At 45.0% G+C, this 15,339-nt stretch overlaps 1 protein-coding gene across 2 annotated transcripts in view; it reads left to right on the forward strand.

Annotated features, from left to right (window-relative positions):
* Positions 1-15,339, forward strand: part of SLC26A4 (solute carrier family 26 member 4) — a 45,590-nt gene that overhangs the window by 17,705 nt on the left and 12,546 nt on the right. For both annotated transcript variants that reach the window (XM_084791838.1, XM_084791837.1), the window contains exons 9-15: positions 2,885-3,032; positions 4,217-4,330; positions 8,359-8,436; positions 8,566-8,661; positions 8,911-9,017; positions 13,010-13,079; positions 14,995-15,087. In XM_084791838.1, the coding sequence (XP_084647964.1) occupies positions 2,885-3,032; positions 4,217-4,330; positions 8,359-8,436; positions 8,566-8,661; positions 8,911-9,017; positions 13,010-13,079; positions 14,995-15,087 (706 nt within the window). The remainder of the gene's footprint in view (positions 1-2,884; positions 3,033-4,216; positions 4,331-8,358; positions 8,437-8,565; positions 8,662-8,910; positions 9,018-13,009; positions 13,080-14,994; positions 15,088-15,339) is intronic.

Raw genomic sequence — 15,339 nt, forward strand, 5'->3', positions numbered from 1 at the left:
TTTAGAGTACTTCCTTACTTTATGTACATTGATATGCAAAGATAATGTTAAATTTTTTTCTTGCCTCAGTATGTTTTCATCAAAATATTTTGAATATTTATTTGCCTTGTAGCTCTCCAGCTATGTTGAATGTCTTGGGTTTTTGATTGAAGATACACTTCTGCTTATCTTTTAGAGACCAAGATTCCCATCAGATGACTATGAAGTATTACATCATATTACCTACATGACATTCATCATTTATACAAATGAAATTTTCCCACAAAACAATGTTGAGATACTTACACTCATCACTCATCTGTCTTTAAGCACTTACCTCATGGTAGGCAGTGTGCTGCTGCCCAGTGGTTAGTTCCCAGTCTAGTGAGGACACAGTCACCCTCCAGGAGGAAGTGCCTGTGGGAGGCAGGCTTGCTATGCATTAGGAGGAGGACAGTTTCCTGATATTTTAAGGATGATATTCATCAGCCAAATAAAATTGGAAATAGTAAGTAAGGCCGGGTGGTAACAGGGAAAGGGCTAGGATGCTTGAATAAAACACACAGCTTATAACGTAATGTGGCATTTCGGAGGTACAACAAGGAGTTCATTACAACTGGAACATAAAATTAGGTTGAAGCAGCAAAAAGAGGTGAGCAGCATCCTGGGCACCACCAAGAAAAGCCAAATATCTTTGTGTTTATAGTAGAATTTTTGAGGCTCTATTGGGGGGTTTTAAAGCATGAGTGTGGCCTTTTGTTATCACTAGAGACAGTGAATTAAAGCTGCCAAGCAAGTAGATGAGGAATCCATCCCAGTAATGTAAGAGATAAGGAGAGGAGACACAGCCAGCCATGAACTAGAACGTAGAGCTTGGACAGGTGAAAAGGAAGTGAACTGGGCAAACCTTAGCAACAGCTGGCTGTGAGGTGGAGAGGGCTGGTGATCGCTAGGGTGGCTCTCTCCTCCTTTCTCCTCCTCTCTCCTCCTCGGTTAAAAAACACAACCCATCTTTGTCTAGTTAGTATCTTAGTGTCCCCACGGGGATTGACAACCCTTTTCTCTCCCATCAGTCACAGCCCACCTCTCTCCTGATGCAGCCGGTCCTCTTCCCACTGTTCCCACTGTTCCCAGTGAGCCCAGCTTCTCATTTACCTCAATAAGTGTTTCTCTCCTACCTTGTCTCCATGGTGTGTGTGTGGTGTGTGTGTGTGTGTGTGTGTGTGTGTGTGTGTGTGTGTGTGTGTGTGTGCACGCGCGCGCGCTAACTATACTAACCGATTTTGTCCCCTCTCTTGGTGGCTGGTTCCTCTCTTACTAGTGGGTATCAGAGGTGCTCTTTGTCATATTTATTGCCACTGTTTTCAGTTGAAGTCCTTTGCAGTAAACTTGGAAGTGTGGCCCAGGACAGACAGCGTAGTAGCGCACGGACAGCTGTTTCCTGTGGATTGCCATGGCTCTTTGGCTGGATTAGGGAAGCATGTGCCAAGCATTCACATCCAACCTGAAGCAAAACATCCAATTAGCATGTTTACCACCTGAGACCCCCACTGTTCCCCATCCTCGTGTCTTCAGGATGTGTGTTCACACGGCCCCTTCCCTTTACTGGCTCGGACTGGGTTGGCTACGGCTAACAGGCCCATAGGGTGATAATGTAGTTTAGGAAGGGTCACATCAGGTAATAGAAGATATTCTTCAATGGGCCATTAGAAGATGTCCAGACAGGGCCTCCACTAATTGACTTTGGACAAATGGTTGACACCACTGAAGTCCTGTGAGAAATTACAAGTAGTGACGGGAATGTGTTGGGTTTAGGTCCTTCCAGCCTGAGCAGCGCTAGTAGCTACACAATAATAGCTCGTTAAATGTCATAGGAAGAGGGGGCCCCCGTCCTGCTGTGACAGCCAATGAAACAGCTTCAGTAGGTTTAACCATGCCCAAAGTCATAAAGTCACTGACTGAAATCCTTTGATTTTAGACCTCACCATTTTTTAACCCCAGTGATCAAGGACTGAGTGATCTTTAGAGAACGCTTTGACCATGGAGGCAGTGAGCACCAAGCTATTATCGACACTCAGACCTTTTCAGGGTTTAGCTTTGATAGAGACCTGGTTATCTGAAGTAGTCTTGACTGGGATTTGAAAGTGTCCTATTAAGTGAGACCTAAAGTCAGGTGACGTGACACTGAGATGGGCTGTTTCTATCATGCGGTCTACAGCTGGGGTCCCTTCGGGAGCCTACACATAGGTTAGGAGGAGGGATGGGGAGAAGTCTGGCAGTTCTTGCTACCCAATTACTAAATCTCCAACATGGATCAACTAAAACCTCAAGCCACTCACTTCACTCTTTGAGTTTCAGCTGTCACATCAAAATGAGAGAGACAGGTTCATAGGACCCTGGGATGCTCACCAGCTCAAAACGTCTCTACGGTTTGTCTCTAAGACTCCCATTCCCACTTTGTTCAGTTGTCAGTGTCACAGGCAGGGGATTGGTTTTAATGGCTGGAGACTTCTGGGATTGCACACTATGGACATTCTATAGGTAAATGAAGCTCTTCCTCTTAACATTTAATTTTTAATAGTTTATAGAAAAGCTCTGGCTTTGTTAGTCTATAAAAACACAATCAGGGGCTATTCTTGTGACTGCAGGGTAATTATAGTTACATACATTTAATGTCGGGTGATGGTTTTGCCTTCTTGGAATTAAGATTTTGTTTTTATTTTTTTCTTTGAGACAGGGTTTCTCTGTGTAGCCTTGACTGTACTGGACTCAGTCTGTAGACCAGGCTGGCCTCAAACTCACAGCCATCTGCCTGCTTCTGCCTCCCAGAGTACTGGGATTACAGGTGTGCGCCATTGCGGCCAGTTTGGCTGCCAAATCTTAACAACATTTTTTCACTACCCAGGTTCTTGCCTCCCGTGCTCCCATCTGTGGGCCAGTTTTCTGACATGCTGGCTGCATCCTTTTCCATTGCTGTGGTGGCTTATGCCATTGCTGTGTCTGTAGGAAAAGTCTACGCCACCAAGCATGACTACGTCATCGATGGGAACCAGGTATTTGTTGATCTAAACTTATAAGGCTGAAAACAAGTAAAGAAAACACAATTGGGGGAGATTTTGGTTTCACTTCAGGGAAGTGTTGGTTTATGTCACTGGCTTTTATTGACTTGATTTATCTCTTGAACTTGCTCATTAAAAATTATTTTGAAAATGCATGCTAAATCACCTTGCTTCTTAAGAAATAAGGTAAAGTAACACTGTCTTGGTCAGGGTTTCTACTGCTGGGATAAAACACTACGACCAAAAGCAACCTGGGGAGGAAAGGGTTTATTTCAACTTACAGCTTGTGGCCCATCATCCAGGGAAGTCAGAGCAGGAACTCAAGGCAGGAACCTGAATACAGGAAGTGAGGCAGAGGCGATAGAGAAGTGTTTCTTACTGGCTTCTCCCCATGGCTTGCTCAGCCTACTTCTTGTTAGCACCTATAACCACCAGCCCACCGCACAGTGAGCTGGGTCCTCCAATTAATCATTAATAATAATATAAAAATGCTCTACAAGCCAGGCAGCAGGGCTGCATGCCTTTAATCCCATCACTCAGGAAGGAGGTAAAGACAGGCAAATCTCTGAGTTTGAGGTCAGCCTTGTCTCCAGAGCAAATTCTAAGATAGTCAGAGCTACACAAATAAACCTTGTCTAGAAAAAAGCCAACTGACCAAACAAACAGAGTAATAATAATAATAATGATAATAATAATAATAATAATACAAAGAAGGAAAAGAGAGAAAAAAGCCTTACAAGTTTGGCCACTGGTCAAATCTGGTTATTTTCTCAATTGAGGTTTCTTCTTCCAAAATGACTCTAGTTTGTGTCAAGTTGACATAAAACTCACCAGCACAAGCACTAATTAAGAAAAAAAAAGCTAATTCAGTTAGGTAAAAGCCAACATAAAAATTAGCTATTAGTTTAGATGAAGAATTTTTCATATGGCCAAGTAATTCAGTAATTTATTTCCATTTTAAGTTATTATCATGTGTGTGCATATGATGTATGTGGCCATGTAGAATATGTGTGAAGGTCAGAGGACAGCTCTGTGGAGTCATGTCTCTGAGACCTGAACTCGTGTCACCAGGTTTGCATGGCAAGTCCTTTAGCCCCTGAGTCATCCTGACGGACACTTGATGAGGGTCTGGCAAGAGTTCTCTTTGTAGCATCACTGTCACCCAGTCTCTTCTTTAGGAGTTCATTGCCTTTGGGATAAGCAACGTCTTCTCTGGATTTTTCTCCTGTTTTGTGGCTACGACTGCTCTGTCTCGAACAGCGGTCCAGGAGAGCACCGGGGGAAAGACACAGGTATGCAGTGACAGTGGGACCGCACTGGCAGCGGGGAACAGGAAGGAAATGGTGGCTCGGGGGCACTTCTTAGCCTTTGGAGAGAGACTTGTGTTTCCTCATCTGATCAGCTTGGGCCTCATCTCTTTCATTTGACCAACCCTTATCAAAAACTTCTTTAAAAGCAACATTTATGTGCCAGTGTTCACCTGACTGATCACTACCCTCACCGGATTAGCCATGAGCAGTCCAGTCACAAGTAAAGAATGACGAGGTTTATCAGTGGTTACCAGGGAGGGCGGGGCCTGCTGAGAACATTTCCCAGCGCTTGGCTTGGTGGCACAGGCAGGCAGTCCCAGCTACTTGGGAGACTGAGGCAGGACTGATCCCAAGTACAAGAACCTCTGCTTGGGTTACAGAATGAATGAGAGGACAGCTGGGACAATGCTGTAAAGCCTCGTCTCAAAAGAAGAGACAAAGGCCGAGGCTACAGTTCACTGGAATGCTTGCTCTGCATGTGTGAGGCCTCGAGTCCAAACTCCAATACCACAGTAGGAAAATGAAGCTCTTTGCAGCTTTACATGTGGGCATTTTACCTGCCACGTATGTAAGAGCACCACATAGATGCACTGACCAGGGAGGCCAGAAGAGGGCATTTGATCCCCTAGGACTGGAGTTACAAATGGTTGTGAGCCACTGTGTGGGTGCTGGAAGTGGAACCCAGGTCCTCTGGAAGAGTTTCTCTCTCTCTCTCTCTCTCTCTCTCTCTCTCTCTCTCTCTCTTGATTAATTAATTTATTTATTATAATGTATATAGTTCTCTGTCTGCATGGACACCTGCAGGCCAGAAGAGGACATCAGATCACATTGTAGATGGTTGTGAGACACCATGTGGTTGCTGGGAATTGAACTCGGAACCTCTGGAAGAGTAGTCAATGCCCTTAACCTCTGAACCATCTCTCCAGCGCCTGGAAGAGTTCTCTTAACCACTGAGCCATCTCTCCTGCCCTGAGTCATTGTACTTTCTATTCCTATTTCCTTCTCTAAGGTCAGGAGCTTCTCCAGAGGCTTTTGGTTTCACAGAACAACAATCTATCAGACAAGAAAGGGTTTTGTTGCACTATTTTGGCATTTTTTGCCCCTGAGTAATATTTCTGTTCTTAAAGTTCTGAATATGGATTTAATTTTGTCTCTTACATGTGGCTTTTGGTTGTTGCTTTCACAAGGTAACAATAAAGCCAGGACCACAGTTAACCTCTGTGTAATTCCTTCTGTGAGTGGTCAAAAAAGCTTCGGAAGAACTCTCAAAGACAATTTCAAATAAGACTCAGCGCCACACAGACCAAAGCCGAGCCCTGGACTAGAACTGGGTTTCTGTCGATCATCAGAAGGCTTTAGCTTCCTGATATCGGGTAGAACATTATTTAGAGCCCCTCTCCCTGTGAAGCCCAAGACTATAAAAGAGAATAAGCCCAAACTGCTGTAAAACACACACAATCTTCCAGGGTTTTGTTAAGGCAGAGGCAGACATAAAAATGAGAGCAAATACTGAGAAAACATCGACTTCAGCAGTGGTTTGCCTTGGGGGGGGGGCAGAGGGGAGACCTCTAACTCTTCTCACAACACATGGATGACCACGGTGCAGATGGTGTCACCATAGAACAGGTAAAGGATCCCAGTACCCACCAACAAGCAAAAGCAGGGGTGTTATGCCAAGAGGAAGTGTGGTCAGAGCTCAGTCCCACAGCTGCTCCTGTTGCATATCACAGCTGTCAGCATCTGGAGCTCAGCAGCTTGTGTCAATGGTGGGCACTGACAAGCTCCCCAGGACACACGCTCCCGCATGGGTGCAGCTGAGTCCCGAACTGCTGCTGGCTGCTCTCCTGCTGTTATCTCCAGGCACAAACAAGGCGTGGGCTGGCTGCCCCAATAATAATGTCCATGTAAAGTGACCCCCCTTGGCAAAGGGCTCGGGGATAATGGTGTACTGGTAAGTTAATATCCCCTGCCACACACTGGCCTGTATTATATTTAGGAAGGAGTGATGCCAGGAGTTCAGCGTTGAAGAAGGAAACAAGGCAGGAATGGCTTGATATTTAATTACTGGAAAGTGTATTAAGTTCTAGGGCTGAAAGTCTAAGACCTTGGACTGAAATCCGGGGACCCGTGACCAAACAAACTATGGAGTCCTCTCGTGTGGTTTCTCATATTTAATGCCAGAGCTCCTCTTTAGCAAGACAGGGAATACTAACTACATCCACGTCGAAGGGATGCCGCCGTGAGGATTAAACGAGACAATGTAAAGTCCCGGTGGCGTATGCTGGCTACGAAGTGCTGGTTATTCTACACCGTGAGGGAGGAATGGCTTCTGCCTCTGTGGCACGGCACACTGCTGCGGCTGGCACCTAAGGCGTACCAAACATACAGTTGCTGAGGAGCAAACAGAAGAACGAGTGCTGCTGGACTTTAACTGTTTTCTGTATGGCGGGATGTAGGGAGGTAGAAGAGCAAACTTTTCCTTCCTGTTCTTTCTCTAACTGCTACACTGACTTCTGCTGGCTCAGAATTCTCAATACAAGTTACCCCATAGCTCCCATTACCCTCTCACTTAACAATAATTCATTGCCAGGAACTGAGTCTTCTCAAAAATATTAAAGTCTGTGTTTTCCCCCCAAACCAGGCCTATAGAGTAAATTCGGGTAATTAATCCTTTAAAGGTTTTAGTATTGTGATCAAAATTAGCCTTGACTCTATAATTAGAGACTTACACGTCCTTGGTGAATGTGCGCCAGGCTCCTGCTCTAAGCTGTGCAGAGAGCTGTCCCTGTCTACAAATGTACCTCTTACCAGTGCATAAGCCCCTTAACCTTAGTTAAATGCAAGTGGCTCAGTAAATACTGACCAAGTGGCAGGAGCAGACATGAAGGGGGGAGGGCAGGGAGGGAGGAGGACAGTAGCTTCCTAGACAGAAGAGAAAACTGCTTACCATGGTGCTAGGAACCTGGGCCATGGTGCCCAAAGAGGCAGGACAGTTAGACATACAATGTGAGATTTTTTAACATCTATATATTCATAATATTGGCCAGACTGACCCATACCTAAACATAAATAACCAGTATGCTGGATGGAATGAATGTTTTTGGCTACGTTTCCAAAATTTCCTCTGACATTTGCTGTGCCTGCTTCTTTAGCTTGGACACCGCGCGTGGGGCTGTGCTTACGCTCAATCCGTCTTCCGGTCCTTCCTCTGACCAGCCTGCTTCCGGTTCCCTGTCTTTTCTCCTTTGTTTCAGAGTTTCTAATCTTCAGCTCAGCCATGCCTTACCCTGTCTCAGCAGAGAATACCTTGGCCAAGCGAACTGATCAATTCAGGACTAGTCCCCACCCCCACAGCCTCTCTCCTAACTATTTATGGATCTTAGCAGAACTTTTCTTGCCAGCGAAGGTAAAGTTTCTGCGCTTCCCTTACCCTACGGCAGCTCCACAGCTTGCAGCAAGTGTTTGGGACCCACACCGATAACTGTTGGAGGGGACTGGAGCTGTGGCCTTGGTGTGCCAGTGTGGCACCGTGCATTTGTAATAAGATGGGTTAATTTAATTTCTCTGGGTTGCTCATGGCAATTATGAGCTACAGGTACAACTCTTATTAGAGTAACCATTACAGTGCAGAAGAGTCTAATAAAAGCTATAAGGATTCCTTCCCAGGGATGTTAACAGTCAGCTCTGTTAGCGGGGGAAATCGGGAGGGTCTATGTCTCTCTCAGCAGGGCAACCAACCAGGAAGTTGACCTCCTATATCAACACCAATAGGCATTAGCCACGCAAATGACGTTCTCTAATGAAACTCAGAACTAGTTGTACTCTAATGGGTTTAATTTTCATAGTTTCTTAATTTCTCTGTTTTGCACGGGTTTAGCAAATAATGCTCGTTTCTCTAAACACTGAGCAGAAAGGGAGAGAGGAGGAAATAGTAAATGTGTCTGTGTGCAGGTTCTTTTGCACACCTGTGCCAAGTGGGGTGTACCCATCTCATGGAAAGTGTCTTTCAGGTTGCTGGCATCATCTCTGCTGGGATTGTGATGGTCGCCATCCTTGCCCTGGGGAAGCTTCTGGAACCGTTGCAGAAGGTAAAACCCTATTTTCCTGTGCACCAACGTCTCCTCATCAGACTGTAACCAGAGAGACAGCAGGAGATTAGGAGTCACCACGTGAAAACCATTGCCTTGAATGACACAGCCTTCCCTGTCTCTGTGCAGTCTGTCTTGGCAGCTGTCGTCATTGCCAACCTGAAAGGGATGTTTATGCAGGTGTGTGATGTGCCTCGTCTGTGGAAGCAGAATAAGACTGACGCCGTAAGTCGCCTACCAAACAAGTTTCTCTAAGTGAGGCTCCGTTCTTTGATGCACCAGTCACATCACTGTGTCTGTTTCTGGGAGTATAGCCTGAACTTTGGGAACTCCAGAGCAGAACTAGATCAGTGTGAAGAAGCCAATGCCTTGATGTTTTCTGTGTGGGCTGGATCTCGGGGAAGATTAGTTTCAAATCCCTTGATTGGTATCTGGTGAACTAATACCAATCTTTTCCATTCCTTTCCCCTCTAGGTTATCTGGGTGTTTACATGCATAATGTCCATCATTCTGGGCCTGGACCTGGGCTTGCTGGCTGGCCTTTTATTTGGACTACTGACTGTGGTCCTGAGAGTTCAGTTGTAAGTACTAAAACAAACAAACACCCCCCCCCCAAAAAAAAACCCAAAAAACAAAAAACAAAAACAAAAAGCACCCAAACCCAAAGACAGCACAGCCTGGAGTTTCCTAGGCTGCTTTCATTAAATGCAGACACTACCTTTCTTTCTAGCAGTATATATTGACTGGGCCGATGAGGCATACACTCACAGCTCACGCTGTTGACTCTGGTCTGATTAGTCTCACTACAGATGAGAACGAGTAAGCTCAGCAAGGCTAAAGCTCTCTCTTAAGGCTTCCAGTTACTAATTGGCAGAGCTAAGACTTAAGTGCAGCTCAGTCCCAGCCTAGGCTCTTACTCAGTGCTCCACTCTGCCCTCCTTTGGTTGTGGTAAAATGAAGGATAGATGCCCGGATCAGCCAGTGTCTGAACTTACTTTGTTTAAATCATGGTTATGTCTGCTAAGCATTAGAGGCTCTGGGCACCAGGCACAGAACAAGTCAGCCCCTCGATAGAGCCTCACTCGTTTTCCTTTTTAAAGCTAGTAACTCATTACACAATTGGGAACTTTAAAAGATTCATTACAGTCAGGATTCATTCAAATCTGACAAACGAGGCTCATACCCAATTATGTGAAGTAAATAAGATTAGTTCACATGCTCGGCGGCGGAAGCAGCAGAGCTCTGAGTCATACGGTGCCAACAGCCTATGAGGGCAGGCAGGGCGAGCTGAAGGCAGATTGTCTGGTTGATGATGGCTTTGTTTTGACTTTGGTTTTAGTTATGTGTCTTCCTGGGTTTGGGGAGCACAGCCTCTGCCCCTTTTCGTTTTCTCCTTGCCTTTCCGATGTCTGCCTGTAGTGAGAGTTTTGGTTTCTTTAGAAACCTAGTTATGTGGATAAGTTTTTGTTTTAGTCCCAGCGTGGGGTGAGAGGCTGCTTCATAGCAGGTGATTCTGATTTGCCTCAGGCCCTGCACTAGCAGGGGTGTGGTTTTGCTAGCTGAAGATAGTTTACATTTGGACTTCTGGGGACTCTTGGGAGGACATAAATTTGTAAGCCCCATGGGGCATGCCAAAGAAGAAGGCAGCTGCTGCAGCACCCCATGCTGTGGGCAGCCACCCTGCCCCCCAAAACCCACTGGTCCAGCCTGCTACTGTGTTTGCTATTGTCAGATTGCTGGACTGCTGAACAGTCTAACAATGCTTGCCTCAGGGAACCCTGCATCCCTAATCAGCAGGAAGTAGTTTATAGAAGTCTGTCTGCCCCTCCCCTTCCGGCCCCCTTCCCCTCAGCCTTCTTTTTCTCCTACCTAGTGTTGTGGAGTTAGAAGAATTTAGGGTGAAATAAGAGTTGGAAGGGTGGTAGGTATAAGAACCCAACAAAATAGCTAAAAAAATATATATCTACAAGGGGTGCCCAAGACTCCACTTTGTATGGCCCCAAACTTTTGTTTTTCAAAATTATTTATATATTATGTTTGAGTCACAAAAATCTAAATTATAAATATGAGTCCATATAGGTGCTTTACAGCTCTGATAAAGCATTTTGTAATAATGTATTTTCAAGCCATATTCACTATTTTCTCATGACAGGGAAACTCTTAAGTCCATAAAGACGTACAAAGAAAAATATAATAACAACTTCAGTGTTCTATTTTCCAATTTTTGTTCTTAGGTAGATTATTTATTATATAACTGTCAAAATCCACATCCAACACAGCAAAATAGGTTTAAATTATAGCATTTCCTCTGTTAATGGTTTGTTCCCTGAATACTTGGTCACAGAGGCAGAGCACACCAGGTCTTAGCACTGGGTTATGCAAAGGCTCCGCAGGGGTGTCCCAATGCAAAGGAATAATCATTAGATCATTAGCAAGGCCCACCACGCAGCCCCTCACTACTGCTGTGGGCTAACTACAAGGACATATAGATGATAGTGTGTGATTTCTTACAGGCTCCTTTGTCCCATTCACTTGTAATTTCTTTCCTTCCCTTCACTTCTGTTGGAAGCCTTGATTCTTCACTTAATCTGGGAGAACTGGGGGTGTTCCCACTTTGTTCACCTAAGGCCTCAGTGCTGGACCCTTCGCAAGCTCCACACTTTTCTTCTCTTTCTTTGGCTGTGTATCCAGAGGCAGGCTCTTGTGGGGAGACTGGCTGGCTGAAGGCCTGGAGAGGCTGCCTGTTCCCACTGCACAGTGTTATCTTTAAGTTATTAAGACAGGACTCCTCCGGCCCCTCCTCCCTCTGAAGTGGAAGTCTGGAACCGTCTTCCCCAATGGCACAGGCAGCAGCTGTTTCTTCTTGAGTGGTTATATCCAATGGCAGCACCTCACGCCTCTCTTTCAGTACAGGTGCCTCCGTTTTCTCTTTGGGTTCATACCTCAGCTTTAATTCATCCAGCTTAGCTCTCAAGTTCATATTTTCACTTTCTGAAAGCTGCAGGTGTCTCTCATTTGCAAACAGTTTCCACTCAATATCCAGGGCTCACTGGCTCTTAAATAATGCCTTCATTCTCTGTATGGACAATTCATCTTTTTTTTTTCTTTCTTTTTTTTTTTTCTTTTTTCGAGACGGGGTTTCTCTGTGTAGCCTTGGCTGTCCTGGACTCACTTTGTAGGTGCTTTACAGCTCTAACTCGAACTCACAGTGATCTGCTTGCCTCTGCCTCCTGAGTGCTGGGATTAAAGGCGTGTGCCACCAACTGCCCAGCTGGACAGTTCGCCTTTTATGCCTTCATTTTGGTTTGGCTGAAGTAAATTATACATATGAATTAATTAATACAGGTGTTCTTCTCTGCCTGGACAGTGATGGAAGAAGATACCTGGAAAAACACCAAAGTAGATATCTTCAGCTTAGCATGGAACTCACTTCTCTTATCTCACCAACCAGCTCTCTGCCTTCCCTCCCTCTATTAGCATGGTGGTGCTTCCTTGACAGGTCTGTGGCTGTCTCCCTCAGCACCCTCCCCAGGAGCACAGGGTCCTGAGAGGGTTCACTGGCTTCCCAAGAGCCCAGTGTGCTATGAGGAAACAATGAAGAAACAGTCTGTAGATAACATTGCCTCCTGGGCTGAGGGTGCTCAGTGGCTGCTTTTGTGTGTGTATGTGAGTTCTGCTTAAGAAGGAAGGTTTTTTGTTTTGTTTTGCTTTTTAGAGAAAGCCTAGCTTATGATTTAACCTAAAAAATGAGCTCAGTGGTGTGAGCCAAGGGAAAACTTGGTACGATTCAGTTGCTGGTTTGGTAACCAGGCTCTTAGCCAACAAAAAGCAGTGCCCTTTACGTATTTAATTTCCAGTAATTATAACATTGATCCAGAGAGTACAATGCTGAAAGGACCCCAGACAGATTGTCCTTCTCCAGTGGCCGCATTCAGCATATGTCACCAGTCACAGTTGGAGAAACATGGAATTTCTCTGATTGCATCAGAACAGGAAATGAGTGGCCTGGTCGCCAGGCAGGACTCACTTCACCCAGGCTGCTGTTTCTAAAACTAGAGACTAATATGGTCACTTGCGGACACCATACTAGATCAGCAGGTTGCCATAAGGTTCAAAGAAGTGGAAAGGAACCAAAGCCCATAAGTTAAAGATGGAGGCTGCTTGTCTTCACTCCGCAGCATCGCTACCTCCCCTGAACGCCATTTTATGAACTAATAAAAACAAGGATACTAGTGCTGGCCATCCAGAGCTATGGGGATGTGCTTCTAGAAGACTCAGCATGTGAGAAAGTTTGCCGCTTCTCCTCTAAGTTGTTATGCGTTCTAGAGCGCTCGTTATTTCCCTCAGCCATCAGAAGAGACTCACAGTTAGTTCCTCTCTCTTCAGTTCCACGCAAACACCAGCTGTTCATTTCAGAGTTAGATACAGGAAAACGTCATCTGCAATAAAGACCGAGTCCAAAACACCAGAATGGTGTTCTCTGTCGTAGCTGTTATTTCCTTTTTAACTTTTTAGTTGGAAAAAGTGACTGTTGGGGGAAAAAAAATCCTGATGTTCCTTTTCCTTCTTGCAGCCCGTCGTGGAATGGTCTAGGAAGTGTCCCCAGCACAGACATCTACAAAAGTATCACACATTACAAAAATGTAAGTGCCTTTGAGATGCTTGTCACATGAGGGCTTGCTAGCCTGGAGTTCAAGGAGCCGCAGATTTCTCTTTCAGCCTGTTAGGTATAAGCCAAGAGGACTTCTGTTGGGAAAGTCCACCAGTAGACCAGGAGTATCTTGAGAACTTTGAATTTGGTGTGCCTTTCATCATAAATCGATTACAGGAATTCTGCCCACGCTAGCTGGATGTTATTTTGGTGTGAAAATCATAATGAGGGATTAAATATAATAGGCAATTAGATTACTCACAGGCATTTAATAAAAATTATATTTCTGTCTGTTATCCACAGCTTTTCTGAAATTGCCTGATGTCTCTGTAACATTTCTTTTTTTCTTTATAAGGGTGATTTTTTAAAAGCTTTTTTAAAAAAATGTGCATTGGTGTTTTGCCTGCAGATATTTCTGTGTGAAGGTGCCAGATCCTCTGGAACTGGAATTACAGGCAGTTGTGAGCTGCCATGTGGGTGCTGGGAATTGAACAAGGGTCTTCTAGAAGACCTCTGAGTCATCTCTCCAGCCCCCAGATTTCTTTATTCATCTTTAACAAGAGAGCTTTCCAGTTCTCAATCACCAAAGCTTTATTTGATACGTACATATATACATATATATACATATAATAAATATTTATAAAACTACTGGAATTGGAAGAAAAACACAAAGAAACTCTGTATCACACTGATGATCAGATGTTACAAGTAAAACTCTTGGTGGCTGCTAGAGGAAACAAAGAAAAAAGCAAAGAAAACTAAGAAAACACAAATTTAGCTTTAAGAAAAGTGGGTATATGTTAATTAATAAAATAAAGAAGTATGTCTTAATGTGAACTCTAAGAAGTTATAATATGATTTTTTACCTTAATATTAAAAAATATTACTAGAAGGGCTAAGTGGTGGTGGCACCTGCCTTTAATCCTAGCACTCTGGAGGCAGAGACAGGAGGACCTCTGAATTCCTGGTCTACATAGTGAGCTCCAGGACAGCCAGGGCTATGCAGAGAGACCCTGTCTTGAAAACCAAACCAAACCAAACCAAACCACCAACAACAACAACGATTACTACATTGCCAACCTGGATTCTAGCAGCCGTTAGTTAGTTTATTTCCATAATAATTCTGTAATGTTGAGCCAAGTCTCATCAAGAGCAGAAAAAAACTAGTTCAGCGGCTGGAGATCCAGAGGCCATGGAAAATATGCCATGGTAACAGGATGGCTCGCCTCTAGAAATTCACCTAAGAATCCCGTTGCTTTCTAGAAACGCAGCTTCACCCAACAATAGCACCGCTCAGTTCTGCGGGCTAACATGAGATCTGGATTCGAAGCTCCGTCTTGGTGGGACTTTGCTGCGCAGGCCCAGGTGTTCTCACACGAAAGGGACAGACTGACATGGCTCCAATTGCTTAGGACTAGAAGATGCAATGGTGCTGCGTGATTCAGTCTTGGAGCAGCCACTCGGTTAGGGTACAAACAAAACCCACCCCATCGGAGGGCAAAGTTCTGAACTCACAGATCCCTTGTGTCCCTCACACCAAAGCATCTTAAGGCAAATCAAAACAGTCAGTGGTGGAGACTGGAGACCAATCACGTTGCCCCTAGAGCCTCTTTCTTCACATGAGTAGCAGCAGCCTGTAAGGTGTGGCCTACCGCGTTCTGCTCAGGTTCGGATCCTATAGCCTCTAATTCTGCGCGTCTTATCCTTGAACTCTCCACAGCTCAGAGGAGCCTGGAGTCAGGCGGCCCAGCTCCTCTGAGCGGCCATGTTGCCAGAACAGGCAGAGCTTGAGGCGCCGATTTGAGGTGTGGACTTGTTTAACCTCCATTTCCTTCTCTCCTCTCTCTATCCTCTTGCCCTCCCTCCCCCCTCCTCCCTCCTTCCCCCCCCTTCCTCTCAAATGCTAGCTTGAAGAGCCTGAAGGAGTGAAGATTCTGAGATTTTCTAGTCCCATTTTTTATGGCAATGTCGATGGCTTTAAAAAATGTGTCAAGTCAACAGTAAGTATTCCTAGTTTGATTTTTAACTTTTCAGATTTGACTCATTTATTGGGCACCAACTAGGAACCAGGCCTTACACTTGCCTCTCTTTGTGTGGGGCATTAAAAACTATATTGTGGCATGGTGTGGTAAGGCACACTGGTAATCCCAACACTGGAGAGGCTGAGGCAGGAGGGGTGCTGTAAACTTGAGGACCAGCCTGGTTTACATAATGAGTTTTAGGCTAGCCATGGCTATAGACTTAGACCTAGT

Source organism: Acomys minous, assembly GCF_964271855.1.
Source record: "Acomys minous genome assembly, chromosome: 8".
NCBI classification, from domain to species: domain Eukaryota; kingdom Metazoa; phylum Chordata; class Mammalia; order Rodentia; family Muridae; genus Acomys; species Acomys minous.